This window comes from Heptranchias perlo, chromosome 9 (assembly GCF_035084215.1).
Source record: "Heptranchias perlo isolate sHepPer1 chromosome 9, sHepPer1.hap1, whole genome shotgun sequence".
Lineage (NCBI taxonomy): Eukaryota > Metazoa > Chordata > Chondrichthyes > Hexanchiformes > Hexanchidae > Heptranchias > Heptranchias perlo.
Window position 1 is genome coordinate 76,230,801 of NC_090333.1, and position 15,650 is coordinate 76,246,450.

At 45.0% G+C, this 15,650-nt stretch overlaps 1 protein-coding gene across 9 annotated transcripts in view; it reads right to left on the minus strand.

Moving 5' to 3' along the window:
• Positions 1 to 15,650, minus strand: part of LOC137325536 (torsin-1A-interacting protein 2-like) — an 86,915-nt gene that overhangs the window by 52,049 nt on the left and 19,216 nt on the right. For all 9 annotated transcript variants that reach the window (XM_067990744.1, XM_067990738.1, XM_067990739.1 and 6 more), the window contains exons 4-5: positions 10,685 to 10,765; positions 7,312 to 7,374 (exon numbers count right to left, since the gene is read on the minus strand). In XM_067990744.1, the coding sequence (XP_067846845.1) occupies positions 7,312 to 7,374; positions 10,685 to 10,765 (144 nt within the window). The remainder of the gene's footprint in view (positions 1 to 7,311; positions 7,375 to 10,684; positions 10,766 to 15,650) is intronic.

Genomic DNA, 15,650 nt, shown 5'->3' on the forward strand with positions numbered 1-15,650 from the left:
GGGAATTTGAGAGTTTTGTGGAAAGCATGTTTCAGGAGGTGGTCACCCTGCAGCTAGAGATGTCAGTCGGAGAGGGAGTGGGTGACCATCGGACAGACTAGGAGGAACAGACAGGCAGTGCAGGAGTCCCCTGGGAGTGTGGCACTCACAAACCAGTATTCAGTGTTGAATACCAGTGAGGGTGTGGACACCTTGGGGACTGCAGCGAGGAGCAAATCCACAGCATCGTGGGAGACCCAGCTGCACAGGAGGGGGCACAAGAAATGGAGTTGTTAGAGGGGATTTGATAGTCAGGGGATAGACAGGCGTTTCTGCAACCACTGATGTGAGTCCCACATGGTGTGTTGCCTCCCTGGTGTCAGGGTAAAGGACATCACTGAAAGGGTGCAGAACATTTTGAGGAGGGAAGGGAACAGCCTGAAGACGTGGTCCATATGGGAACCAATGACATAGAAAGGAAAAGACTGGAGGTCTTGCAGTCAGAGTTTCAGAAACTAGGGAGGAAGTTAAAAAGCAGGATTTCAAAGATAGTAATCTCTGGATTACTCCCAGTGCCACGCGCTAGTGAGTATAGGAATAGTAGAATAAGACAGGTTAACGCATGGCTGGAGAAATGGTACAGGAGGGAGGGCTTCAGATTCCTGGGGCATTGGGACCAGTTCTGGGGCAGGAGGGATCTGTTCAAGATGGACAGGTTGCACCTCAACAGAGCTGGGACCAATGTCCTCGCGGAGAAGTTAACTAGTGCTGTGGGGGAGAGTTTTAATTAATTTGGCAGGGGGATGGGCACCAGGATGAAACATTGGAGAGGAGAAACAGAGTGCACAGAGGACTGGGAGGGACAAGTAAAACTAGAGTAAAGAATACTTCAGAAATAGGAGGGATCAGACGGGAGGCAAATGCGACGCAATCTAAGATGAGTTAGAATCATAGGAAGGTTACAGCATGAATGGAGGCCATTCAGCCCATTGAGTCTGTGCTAGTTCTATGTAACAGCAATCCAGCTAGTCTCACCCCCACCCGCCCCATCCCCATAGCCCTGCAAATTTTTTCCTTTCATGTACTTATCCAGTTCCCTTTTGATTGAATCAGCCTCCACCACGTACTGTGGTAGTGCATTCCAGATCCTAACCACTCGCTGTCTAAAAAAGTTTTTCCTCATGTCACCTTTGGTTCTTTTGCGAATCACCTTAAACCTATGTCCTCTGGTTCTTGACCCTTCCGCCAATGGGAACAGTTTCTCTCTATCTCCTCTATCTAGACCCTTCATGATTTTGAATACCTCTATCAAATCTCCTCTCAACCTTCTCTGTTCCAAGGAGAACCACCCCAGCTTCTCCGGTCTATCCACATAACTAATGTCTGTCGTCCCTGGAATCATTCCAGTAAATCTTTTCTGCACCCTCTCTAAAGGCCTTCACATCTTTCCTAAAGTGCAGTGTCCAGAACTGGACATTTTACTCCAGTTGTGGCCGAACCAGTGTTTTATAAAGGTTCATCATGACTTCCTTGCTTTTGTACTTTATGCCTCTATTTATAAAGCCCAGGATCCCGTATGCTTTTTTAACTGCTTTCTCAACCAGTCCTGCCACCTTCAATGATTTGTGCACATATGCCCCCAAATCTCTCTGTTCCTGTACTCCTTTTAGAATTGTGCCCTCTAGTTTATACTGCCTCTCCCCGTTCTTCCTACCAAAATGTATCACTTCACATTTTTCTGCGTTAAATTTCATTTGCCACGTGTCCGCCCATTCCACCAGACTGTCTATATCATCTAGAAGTATATCACTATCCTCTTCGCTGTTCACTACACTTCCAAGTTTGGTGTCATCTGCAAATTTGGAAATTGTACCCTGTACACCCAAGTCCAAGTTAATAATATATATCAAGAAAAGCAGTGGTCCTTGTACTGACCCCTGGGGAACACCACTGTACACCTCCCTCCAGTCCAAAAAACAACCATTCACCATTGCATTCTGTTTCCTGTTACTTAGCCAATTTTGTATCCATGCTACTACTGCCCCTTTTATTCCATGGGCTTCAACCTTGATGACAAGCCTATTGTGCGGCACTTTATCAAACGCCTTTTGAAAGTCCATATACACCACATCAACCGCATTGCCCTCATCAACCCATCAAAATACTCTCAAGTTGGCGAAACACGATTTGCCTTTAACAAATCCGTGCTGGCTTTCCCTAATCAATCCACACTTGTCCAAGTGACTGCTAATTCTGTCCCGGATTATCATTTCTAAAACTTTCTCCACTACCGAGGTTAAACTGATTGGCCTGTAGTTGCTGGATTTATCCTTACACTCTTTTTTGAACAAGTGTGTAACATTTGCAATTCTCCAGTCCTCTGGTATCACCCCCGTATCTAAGGATGTTTGGAAGATTATGGCCAGTACCTCCGCAATTTCCACCCTTACTTCCCTCAGCAACCTAGGATGCATCCCATCCGGACCGGGTGACTTATCTACTTTAAGTACAGCTAGCCTTTCTAGTACCACCTCTTTATCAATTTTTAGCCCATCCAGTATCTCAACGACATCTTCCTTTACTGAGACTCTGGCAGCATCTTCTTCCTTGGTAAAGGCAGATGCAAAGTATTCATTTAGTACCTCGGCCATTCCCTCTGCCTCCATGAGTGGATCTCCTTTTTGGTCCCTAATCGGCCCCACCCCTCCTCTTACTAACCGTTTACTATTTATTTGCCTGTAGAAGACTTTTGGATTCCCTTTTATGTTGGCCACTAGTCTATTCTCATACTCTCTCTTTGCCCCTCTTATTTCCTTTTTCACTTCCTCTCTGAACTTTCTATATTCAGCCTGGTTCTCACTTGTATTATTAACCTGACATCTGTCATACGCCCCTTTTTTCTGCATCATCTTACTCTCTATCTCTTTTGTCATCCAGGTTTGGAGTGCATGGGAGCTAAATTTGGCCGATTAGCACCCGTTGTGTAGGCTCCACGCAGATTCCGAAGGACCCAAAATGGCATCCGCAATGCGCATGCACACTTCCATGTGACGTGCACAAGACGCCATGGTGGTAAAGGAGTTTGCACACGCGCCCTTAACAAACGCCGGCAGAATGTAAAGTAGGGAGGTTCCGCAGTAGATCAGTGTGCAACTTTGATTTAAAGGGACAGATGCGATTTTGTAACTCCATGCTCCAGCCAACTCACAGCTGAACAGGTCTTAAACAGCATGGAGGACCCCCCCCCACCACCAGCGTTATTTAAAGGGATCATGCAGGAGTTACAGGTTAGTTGCTGGATTATTGCTTCTGGCTGCTGATGTATGTGTACCTGTTTCTTGAGGTCTCCTATACTTGAATACTAAGACGAGGGGACATAGCAGAACTTGCAGGAGTGAAGGGTGGTAGAAATTTGGAACTCTCCTCCATAAACAGCAGTTGATGCTAACTCAATTGTTAATTTTAAATCTGAGATTGATAGATTTTTGTTAATCAAAGGTATTAAGGGATATGGGGCAAAGGCAGGTATATGGAGTTAGGTCACAGATCAGCCCTGATCTCATTGAATGGCAGAACAGGCTCGAGGGGCTAAATTGCCTACTCCTGTTCCAATGTTCCTATAATAATGTTTCAATACTGTACAGGAATGGTCTGGTTAGCTGATAGGCAACAGCAAGGGCACTGGCAGAGTGGCAGGAGTGAGACAGGAATGTGTCATCCTGAGAGAGGACAGCAGGTTCATGTTCCATGGAGCCACTGCCACTTACTGCCTTCTGTGATGCGCCACCTTCTCCTGCAAGAAAGGCGGAAGTGTGTCGGTGAGTGTCCTGCATGATGTTTGGGTGATGTGGCTGTCGTAGTTGAATAGCTGCCAGTGTGCGTGACCTGTGAGTTGTGGTGTGCGGCTTGCAGCAGTGGTAATGTGTGAGGGTAAAATGAAGCATCTGACTGGAAGAGTTGAGTACTGATTGAAAGAGTTTGGTGGGAGGTGGGTGATGGGAGGGGTGGTATAGTGCTGAGCAACCTTTATTCAATGTTTTGAAGGAACTCAATAGTTTGTAAACATAAGGACGGGGCCTGCATCTGTGTTTAACGTGTGCGATTTCTGATCTCTGTTCAGACCCGTACCTTATATTTTGAAACTATAACAGGCCTGCAAACTTTGAGCAGCCAAGCTGTTGCTCATTAAAAATTCCAGAGTTCCCATCATCACAATGCTTCACTATACTGCAGCACAGATTCACTTCACCATCAACGTCCACCACTCCCTGCAGCCACATTGCACCTTCCCTTTAAGAGGTGCAGGCTGCCTTTAAATGGTGCGAGCCACTCGCGACATCTAGGTCCCCTGCTGGTGAACAGCCACTCAACAGTGCAGGTAGGGCTAGCTGCACGCAGAATTCATAGAAATCACCAGGCACCATGAATGTTATGTGCTGCCGACATCTCAACAACCAGGGCTGGTTAATCACGCACCACAATCCTTGCGCCCGTTTTCAGGGGTTAACCAATTTAACCCCCCATGTGCATAAATGCACGTAGCATGGTAAATAAGGTTGGTGAGCTGCAGGCTCAAGTTGCCACATGGGAATATGATGGCAATAACAGAGACCAGGCTCAAAGAAGGGGAGGATTGGGTATTTAATATTCCTCGCTACAAGGTATTTCAAGAAAGATAAGGAAGAAACAAAAGGCGAGGGGTGGCAGTATTGATCAAATTAACTATTATAGCATTGGAAAGGATGATGCAGTTGAAGGGTCAAAGACAGAAACGATTTAACAGAATAAAGGGCAAAGCGGGGGAGGAATTCCTGAAATGTGCACAAGAGAACTTTCTTGAACAGTTTCTAGCCCAACGAGGATAGAAGCAGTGCTGGATCTAGGGAACGAACTGGGGCAAGTGGAGCATGTTTCAGTGGGGGAGCATTTGGGGCATAGTGATCATAATATCATTAGGTTCAGAATAGTTATAGAAAAGGACACGCAACAATCAAATGTGAAAATACTTAATTGGAGGAGGGTTAATTTCAGTGAGTTAAAAAGGGATCTTGCCCAGGTGGATTGGAATCAAAAATTGTTGGGCAAAACAGTAATTAAACAATGGGAGGCCTTCAAGGAGGAGTTGGATTGAGAACAGAGTAGACACATTCCCACGAGGGGGAAAGGAAGGGAATCCAAAGCTAGAGCTCCCTGGCTGACTAAAGATATAGAGATTAAAATGAAACAGAAAAAGAAGGCTTATGACGAATGTAAGGATATTAATACAGCAGAGAAACAGGCTGAATACAGAAAGTACAGAGGGGATCTAAAAAAGGGAATAAGAGGGCAAAGAGAGAGTATGAGAATAGATTAGCGGCTAACATAAAAGGGAACCCAAAAGTCTTTTATGCATATAAATAGTAAAAGGGTAGTCAAAGGAAGGGTGGAACCGATTGGGGACAAAAATGGAGGTCTTCTTGTGGAGACAGTGGGCATGGCTGAGATACTAAATGAATACTTTACATCCGTATTCACTAAAGAGGATGCTGCCATTGTAGCAGTAAAGGAGGAAGTAGGAGAGTTATTGGATAGGAGAAAAATAGATAAAGAGGAGGTACTTAAGAGATTGGCAGTACTCAAAGTAGAAAAGTCACCGGGTCCAGATGGGATGCAACCTAGTGTTGGCCAGGGGCTGCAGAAACTACTGAGTTTATTCCAAACTGCTGACACACAGGCAAAAGCAACTTTTGAACTGAAGTAACCTGAGATTCCCAGCTGCTGACACACAGGCAACAGCAACTTTTGAACTGAAGTAACCTGAGTTCAGTCGCTGGCCTGAGCTGGCTGGAACCGGTTTGAATTAGCTAAGTTTTGTGAAAGACAAAGGAGATGTGATAAGACACAAGTCCTTATTTAGAAAAGGAGTAATGAGGTAATGCTACCTAAGTCCTTGGGACAGAGCCAATGAGGAGAAGACCCAGACTAGGCGAGCAAGCCTAAACCAACGGCAGAGAGAGACAACACAACTTGAAGAGATAAGATTCGGAATAAGAATAAAGAATCTGGGGCGTGGAGCCAGAGCGAAGACTCCGAAGACCAACCATCGCAGAAGTGGAAGAACCTACGTCAGGGACGTAGACACGACGTCGAGAGAGAGAGAGAGAGAGAGAACGGAACGCCTGGCCAGTGTCAGCTCTCCTTTTCGGGTATTATCCTTTATATTCTGTGACCACTCAGGGAGTGTCAGAGAAACTTAGTGGGTGTGCGTTTAGATCCTAGTTTGGGTATAAAAATGTATAACCTGGTGCAAACTGCATGTCTATATCTAACCAGACGTATAAGCTATATGTATATAATCTAACGGCGTGAATAAAGTGAGAGTTAAGAGAGAATTGACTCTTCTCTTCTTTGTACTAAGCCAATAACCGTAACCGGTAACCTCCGGTCAACACTAGGTTATTGAAGGACACAAGGGTGGAAATTGCGGAGGCTCTGGCCACAATCTTCCAATCCTCCTTAGATATGGGGATGGTGCCAGAGGACTCGAGGATTGCAAACGTTACACCCCTGTTCAAAAAAAGGGGATGAGGGATAAACCCGGCAATTACAGGCCAGTCAGCCTAACGGCGGTGGTGGGGAAACTTTTAGAGGCATTAATCCGAGACAAAATGAATTGGCACTTGGAAAAGTATGGGCTAATAAATGAACGTCAGCACGGATTTGTTAAAGGAAAATTGTGTTTGACTAATTTGATTGAGTTCTTTGATGAAGTAATGGAGAGGGTTGATGAGGGTAGCACGGTTGCTGTTGTGTATATGGACTTTAAAAAGCCATTTGATAAAGTACTACATTATAGACTTGTTAGCTAAATTAAAGCCCATGGGATTAAAGGGACAGTGGCAGCGTGGACACAAATTGGTTCAGGGACAGAAAGCAGAGAGTAGTGGTGAACGGTTGTTTTTAAGACCGGAGGGAAGTATACAGTGGTGTACCCCAGGGGACAATATTAGGACCACTGCTCTTTTTGATATATATTAATGACCTGGACTTGGGTATACAGGGTATAATTTCAAAGTTTGCAGATGATACGAAACTCAGAAATGTAGTAAACATTCAGCCCCTCAAGCCTGTTCCGCCATTCAATTTGATCATGGCTGATCTGCATCTTAACTCCATCTACCCAACTTGGTTCTGTAACCCTTGCCTAACAGAAAATCCATCAATCTTTATGAGTTCTAAGGGTCAGCACTGGGCAAGGTCTTAGGAGCTGGCTATCTGCCCACTTAGCTTGTGTGGCATAAACAAACTTGCAGAAGTTAGAAATGAACTAATCAACAATTGAAAAGAATGTACCTTTTGGAAATTTCTTCAGAGGTTCTGATGATTCTGAACCCAGTCCATAATCTGGCTCAGTACCTGACAGGAAACAGCAAGCATTACAACTGGATTCATAACGACTTCTTTAAAATGTCTGTATTCCCCCCGCCACACACACACACACTCCTTATCCTTGCTTGTACTCATGACAAATAAACAGAGGCTTACTTTATGAGGTGAGGAGAGGGGAAAGGGTGAATAGAGCGAGAGAGCGCATCAGTTTTTGAAGTGGCTTCCCTGGACGCTGAGGTGTTGTGGAAAACCATAAAGACCACATTAATGTAGAAATACGTGAACAGTTACTTGACCATAAAAAAGAAAAGAAACGCATGATGGATATTTGACCAATGTTAACTCCTTGACTCCCATAATGGGGTAGCTACAGCACACACACACAGAAAGACACAATTGTGTAATTACGTTTAAGCCTTGATATGTTGATAATTAAGTTGGCTGTCCAGGTGCTTGGTACTGTCTGGCCCCCCACCCACCCCGAGCAGATAAGGGTATGGCTGACTATAAAATATAATGAGAATACAGTTTCTTGAGAGGCCATGTGGCCTTGAGACTGACTTCAGCCCGACTGATAAGCCAGCTTCGGAATTTAGGGAGGGTAGTGCTCGGGCCTACGAGGCCTACGTGCCAATATAGGAATGAGCTATGGATGTCCAGAGGAGGCAGGCTCACTACTTGATTGACCAACTACCTGAACCAATAAAGAATGTACATGTACGCCCATATTCTATGACAGGTGGCATTGCTAATTAAACTGTATAAATGTGAACTGTGTCCTTTGTTCAGTGAAGAAGTTGTTCTGACCATTGTTCAGAATACAGCTTCCCTTGTATACAAGTCAATCAAGTAAAACTTTTCCCTTTGTGATACTGGTCTGAGTGTGTTAGTGCATTGGTATAGTGTTAAGTTTCGACAGTGTCTCCCCAATAGAGTAGAATGAGAAGGGGTTGGGGTCAACAAGGTTGTCAGACTTCTGTTATCAGATTTCTGTATTTGTTAACTTACTCTCACATTTTTTTTCTGTATAGTAATAAAATGTTTTCTGCCATGTTAGCACGGTTTTCCTTTGGGTAACTGATGCTATATTTCAGGAATTAGGATAGAAAGTCCCAAATGAGGAAGATATTGGCACCTGCACTGTCTATTTAGCTAAGCCCCCTGCTGGAGTATAACGACTAAAAACCATCCTATCATCAGGATGCAAACTGCTCAGGAAAGTACCTCTTACCATTGTCTCAAAGCTGACAAAGTGCAAAAGTCCACAATGTGATGACTGTTCCATTTGGGATCCCACCTAATCAACATTCTAAATGGCACCTCTAAATCCCTAGGACTTAACCCACTGTACACCGAACCTGACCATAAATAAATAATGTAACATAAATCAAACCAAAATCCCTTCCAGATCAAATAAATAGAAGTCCCAAAATGTTACAATGGTAGACTTCCCACATATTCTCCAGAAACCAATCACAGAATAGAATCATAGAAAGTTACGGCACAGAAAGAGGCCATTCGGCCAATGGTGTCATGCCAGCCGAAAAAGAGCTATCCATCTTAATCCCAATTTCCAGCACTTGGTGCGTAGCCCTGTAGGTTACGGCACTTCAAGTGCACATCCAAGTACTTTTTAAAATGAGTTGAGGCAGTGAGTTCCAGACCCCCACCACCCTCTGGGTGAAAGAATTTCTCCTCAGCTCCCCTCTAATCCTTCTACCAATTACTTTAAATTGGGGGGGTCCGGGGAGGAGATCGAGGGGGGTTGGGGGGGATGGGAAGAGGATCGGGGAGGGGGTGCTAGCAAGAAGATCGGGGAGGGGGAGCGGGCCGGGAAGAAGATAATGGGGGAGGAGCTAGGAAGAAGATAGTGGGGGGGGGGGAAAGAGGAAGACCGTGGGGAGGGGGAGGGAAGCGGAAGACCGTGGGGAGGGGGAGGGAAGAGGAAGAGCGGGGGAAAGACCGGGGGGGGGGGGAAGGGGGAGAGATGGGAAAGACCGGGGGGGGGAGGGGAAGAGACGGGGTAGACCGGGGGGGTGGGGGGGAGGGGAAGGGAAGAGAAGGGGAAGACTATGGGGGGGGGGGGGGGAGGAGGGGGAAGAGAAGAGAAGGGGAAGACCACGGGGGGGGGGGGGAGGAGAGAGAAGAGAAGGGGAAGACCACGGGGGGGAGGGGAAGGGAAGAGAAGGGGAAGACTATGGGGGGGGGGGGGGGAGGGGGGGGAGGAGGGGAAGAGAAGAGAAGGGGAAGACCGGGGGGGGAGGGGAAGAGAAGGGGAAGAGAAGGGGAAGACCGGGGTGTTGGGGGGGGGGGGGCAGCCGATCGCAGGGGTCCTGTCGGCCATGTCAACTTGTTGGGTCTGGATGAAGCCCTCCTGCTCCTCCGGGCCCACAAGCAGTGCAATAAAGGCACTCATCTCATGGATCCGGCCCTTCCTGCTTTCACCTGACATGAATCGGAAGCAATGGGAAACATGAACATGTACGGTTAAATTCATTTAAGTTTTCCAATACACAAAGAATTAAGTACCTCAAGTATTCCAATGAGGTACACTGCCCCTTTTAAATATCGGCCCACTGGCATTAAGTAGGGGCAGGACTTCCTGCTGTCAGCGGGAGCCGGGATGCTGTCCCGCTACAAAAAACTGTTATTTTAACCTCCCACCTGCCCCCAACCCACATGTTCTTGAGGGTTAAAATCACCCCCTTGGCCTCCTTATGGAAACTGTACTCTAACAGGAACATAAGAAAAGCAATGGAAAAAAATATCAAACTGTAACACGCAGGGCTTTTTCTACTCAGATAAGGTCTTAAATATCTTGTATCTGTACAGAAAGCATTTATTGATCAAAGATATTGAAAAGAAAGCTCACAAATAATTGACATCTTTATCTAATAGTCTCAGTTATACACCAATGAAGCAGCTTTCTAATCTTACTGAACTTGGAGGTGTGGCAAGTATATTCTAGTCCATCAGTAACGAATTCTGAATTTAATTTAACTTTCTTAATTTATTCCTGGTTAGCTATTTGGATCTAAAAGAAATGGCTCCAATTCTTGGATTTCTTTTTCTGTTTTCTCAGAACATCACGCAGAGCCCTGGTAGCAACTTTCTCACCTTTCTTCTCTGCAGAGAAGTTCAGCATATAACAGGATAAACAATTGAAGAGGGGAAATTAAACAAAAATATATATACTTTTTGTAATGTCAAATCTCTTGAATTCCTAAAATAAGTTAGAACCCAGATAACTGTAGTTTGTCCCAAGCTTCCTGGACAATAAACTATATTTAAACAACAGGACGAGGTGAACAAGTCCCAGGAAATTAGAGCATCTTACCGGCATTTCTTTTTCTCTTCTTCTTTATTGACGGTCGAGGTGTCACTTCTATCAGGTCACGACTCTTTGCTCTGGAGGAGCCTGTGTGTAACAGAGCGTCCATAAATGGCAGTACATTTGCAACTGGTCTTGCCCCGTAACAGAACCAGCTAATATTCACCGTTTACTACAGAAGGTTTTTCACATATCTGGCACACTTTGCTATCTGAAGAGCTCTATGGATATACCCGAGTTTGCAATATAGCTGACAGTGCCTATTGTGTATTTACAGTGGCTGAGCTCGAACACAGCGAGTCGAAATGGTCAGGATAATCACAAAACTTCCACAATATTTTCTAGACGCAATGCTGGGCTGTTAAGATTGTGGTTCGCCTTCGATTTCCACAAAATAGTTCGACATGCATTTTTAAACCGAGAAACCCAAGCTGAGGGCCAAGGCCCATAGTGCAGGGCATGACCAAGGTCGGAAAGAGTAAAAGAGACAAGGTCATCGAGGAAGCTATGGTTAGATCATGCAAAGCTTGGATTTAAAAACCTGAAGATTGAAGGAGGAAGGAAAGCCGGAAAGAAGTATGGAATTCCACAGTTTGAAATTCTGGGAAAAGAGTGGGGACTGTGTGAGAAGTGGAATCTGACCTATGAAAGCAACCAGTTTGTTTATTAGATGGGTGGTTACTTGTTAGCACAATACAACAACTCTCTATGAACCCAGAAAATCACAAGCTTTGCTTTAATATTACAAGCTGCGGCAGATTTCACTGTACATCAACAAATGTCACATCTAGTGTGGTGGGACTGTTACATCTCATAAGGTTTGCTGCATTGTGCTGGGTGAACTGGTTTTGATGTTTTCAAGTAAAAAAATATTCAGAGGAAACGTTTGCGGGGGAAAGAACTTATTATGGAGAGACTAAACCACATCCCTGCTTACATTGAAGTTAGCCGAATCTGGATTTCTCTCTTGCTCCTCCACTCCCTGCTCTCCCTGGACCATGAGCAATCCTTGGCCAAGAAGACGGACAAGAAAGCTGTCCTTAGGCCTCTGCTAATGCCACTGAAGAAGGTTGCTTTAAAATGTGCACAAGTGGCCCAAGCTGACCTTCCCTCTGATTTTTCTTGTAAGAAATAGAGGACACAGATTGAAGATAATTGGCAAAAGAACCAGAGGGGGAGATGAGGAGAATTATTTTCTTTACACAGCGAGTTGTTATGATCTGGAATGCACAGCCTGGAATGAAAGAGTGGTGGAAGCAAATTCAGGAACAACTTTCAAAAGGGAATTGGATAAATACTTGGAAAAGGAAAAACATGCAGGCCTCTGGGGAAACAGCAGGGGAGTGGGTCTAATTGGACAGCTTTTCAAATAGCTGGCATGGGCACGATGGGCCGAATGGCCCCCTTCTGTGCCGGATAATTCTATGATTCCACCAGGCACCACCCTGTGATGCCGCGCGCAACATTAGCTTTTGTTTGTAGACACAGTGACCTGTTCTGTTGCAAATTACACGGTATTGCCACTGTACAGAGGCAGCTAGATGCAAAACTAGCTTTGTGCACAAATGTACTTTCTAAATTCATGGCAAGTCCAAGGCTGCAAAAGGTCTAAGATGGCCACCCAGCCTAGCTTCTGGCAGACGTCTTTTGTCTTAGGTAGAGTATTAGTATTAAGAAAAGGAGACACTTTTTGGGTGGTGTGAAGGACACCTCCCTGTGGATCATTCAACCTGGAAATGGGACTCTCAGAGGAAATGTTAAGACACTAAAATGCAATTCGAGCAGTTCAAAGCTTAATAGATCAATGAAGTGTGTGGCCCAGAAATACAGAAAGAGCGACAGAGAGTAGGATTGTGAGCTATGAAGGTGCAGGAATCAGGATGGTCCTGAGTGAATCGGAACTGAAAGAAATTAGTGCATTATCGATAAAGAGGCTCGGACTACATTCAATGTTGTCAAGAGCAGAGTATAGTTTTAAATATGACGTGGCTTGGAGAGAAAGGGAATGCAGTAGGCATTAGCATATAATATTGTGCAAGTGCTAAAGGACAGTGTTCTCTGCATAGGCAGAATACCGCAAGGCTGCAGCTTCTGGTTCGTAGTGGACGCGGGGTCCCCTTATGGAAAATGTGAGGAGATCACTGCAAGAGGGAACAGCTCATTAAAATACCCTAAAGTTACATCCCACTAGAGGCAGTGAGTTGAGGATATCTGTCCTGTCACTCTGTCATTCAGTTCACTCCTTCTATATTTCATCCATGTCTTTACTTTCACTCCATTCCACTCATTTCATAGAATCATACAGCACGGAAGAAGGCCATTCAGCCCATCGTGCCTATGCCAGCTCTTTGAAAGAGCTGTTCAATTAGTCCCACTCTCCTGCTCTTTCCCCATAACCCTGCAAATTTGCAGTTAGTCACTGAGGACCTTGTTCCCAGAATGACAATGCCAAGGGGCTGTCCATCAGGAGGGCACTATATGTATTATTATATATATGTATTTTATTTTGGCTGGGGTAAAGGCAATGTTTAGAAGTAGTGCTAAGCCATATGGAGCATATATCATTTCAGAAGATAGACAGCAAGCAGACAACATACAGTCAGACCTCACCAACGCAGCTCTAGAACCAGTCGCATCAAATACCCCCAACAGTAATGTTGAGATTAGAGTCTCACTGTATTCTATAACTTCATTGCACAGTGTGTCAGCTTTGCTCAACTAGTAGCACTTTTGTCTGATTCAGAAGGTTGTGGGTTTAAGGCCCACCACAGGCAGATACTTCAGTAAATATAAAGTTGTTAATCCTTCTGCTTGGGAAATGTGGAAAACAAAATTGAGCACATCCTAGACTGAAACTCCCCTATTTGTATTTGGATTTGTGGAAATGTCAGCTATGTACCAAACTCATTAGAGCATAAAGAATACAAAATATTAGGTTATTTCAATATTCTCTCCTCTCTAGCATCCAATCATTGGATTGCTAATTATTCATTTTGCTTCTATATAATTATAAATCTTGTACATAAATTCAACAACTAGTTTTAGCCTGAACTATGTAGTCTAAATACGTAGTGTTTTCCACCTTTCAGAGAGGTCAGAACTGTTTGGTGGGCAAACTCCAGTATGAGATAAAGAGTTCATTGTTCATTTTGTCAGGTTTCGCTCATCTACAGAATTGATTCGGGTGCAAGTTTCTAATCACAAGAGGTAAAATTCTGACTGTGGGAGGTACACTTTGCTGCAAACACGGAGAGGGATTTGGGAGAGAGCCCAAATTGTAACAGAGATTAAACCCAAGATGACTCTTGTTCTCTCTGCTGCCCTATGATGACACGTCTGGCCACTGCTTAGAGGGATGAAGTAGGCATTAACTTGGCCATAGACAATGATCTGCTTCTCTACTCTAATGTACCCTACACTAGTGCTCCATTACGCCGTATCACAGTCTTGCCACACAACCAAAAGACTTTCACCGAGAAATGCTAAACCTTAATGAGGACCCATTTCCACTGACTGTGATATACCTGAGTGAAGGGGAGAAAAGGGGGAAGGGTGGGGTGGGGGAGGGAAGAGGGAAGGGTGGGGTGGGGGAGGGAAGAGGGAAGGGTGGGGTGAGAAGAGGGAAGGGTGGGGTGGGGTAGGGAAGAGGGAAGGGTGGGGTGGGGGAAGGAAGAGGGAAGGGTTGGGGGAAGGATGAGAGAGAGACAGATAGACAGACACAGACAGAAGAGAGAATGGATTTGAAAAAGGCGTCCACAAGTCCACAATCAGCCGTGACTGAAGATTTCCGATGGTGGTTGTAGTCGGCGACAGTATAGTTAGGGGGATAGACACTGTTCTCTGCAGCCAGGAGCATGAGTCCCGAAGGCGATGTTGCCTGTCCGGTGCCAGCGTTAAGGACATCTCCTCCGGACTGGAGAAGAACTTGGAGTGGGAGGGGGAGGATCCAGTTATCGTGGTCCACGTAGGTACCAATGACACAGGTAGGACTAAGAAAAAGGTTCTGCTGAGAGAGTTTGAGCAGCTAGGGATTAAATTAAAAAGCAGAATCACAAAGGTAATAATTGCCTGAGCCACGAGCAAATTGGCATAGGGTAAATAAGATCAGAGAGATGAATGTGTGGCTCAAAGATTGGTGTGGGAGAAGTGGGTTTCGATTCGTGGGGCACTGGCACCAGTACGGGGGAAAGAGAGAGCTGTTCCGTTGGGACGACTACACCTGAACCATGCTGGGACCAGAGTTCTAGCGAATCGAATAACTAGGGAGGTAGATGGGGCTTTAAACTAAATAAGGGGGGAGGAGGGTCTCAGTGGAGAGAAATCTAGAATGCTAAAGATAAAAGACAAGGAAGCAGTGCAGGAAAGTGATTGGGGTAAGGATAACCAGATTGTGTCAGGAAGGGACAGAGCGTACAAACAAAGGAGTGCACTAACAAATAGGGTCCGGATAAGAAAAAATGTTAATAAGACAAATCTGAAGGCATTGAATCTGAATGCACAAAGCATTCGTAATAAGGTAGATGAATTAACAGCGCAAATAGATGTAAACGGATACGATATAATTGCAATTACAGAGACATGGCTGCAGGATGACCTAGACTGGGAGCTATATCCAATATCCAAGGGTATTCGATATTTAGGAAGGAAGGCATAAAGGAAAAGGAGGTGGGGTGGCGTTGTTCGTAAAGGATGAAATCAGAGCAATAGTGAGAATGGATATTGGCGCACAGATTTAAGATGTAGAATCAGTCTGGGTGGAGTTAAGAAGCACCAAGGGGCAGAAAACACTGGTGGGAGTTCTCTATCGGCCTCCAAACAATAGTGGTAATGTAGGGAACAGCATCAAACAGGAAATTAGAGATGTATGGAACAAGGGTACTGCAGTAATCATGGGTGACTTTAAAGGGCCTTGGTGAGACCACACCTGGAGTATTGTGTACAATTTTGGACTCCTTACCTCAGAAAGGATATA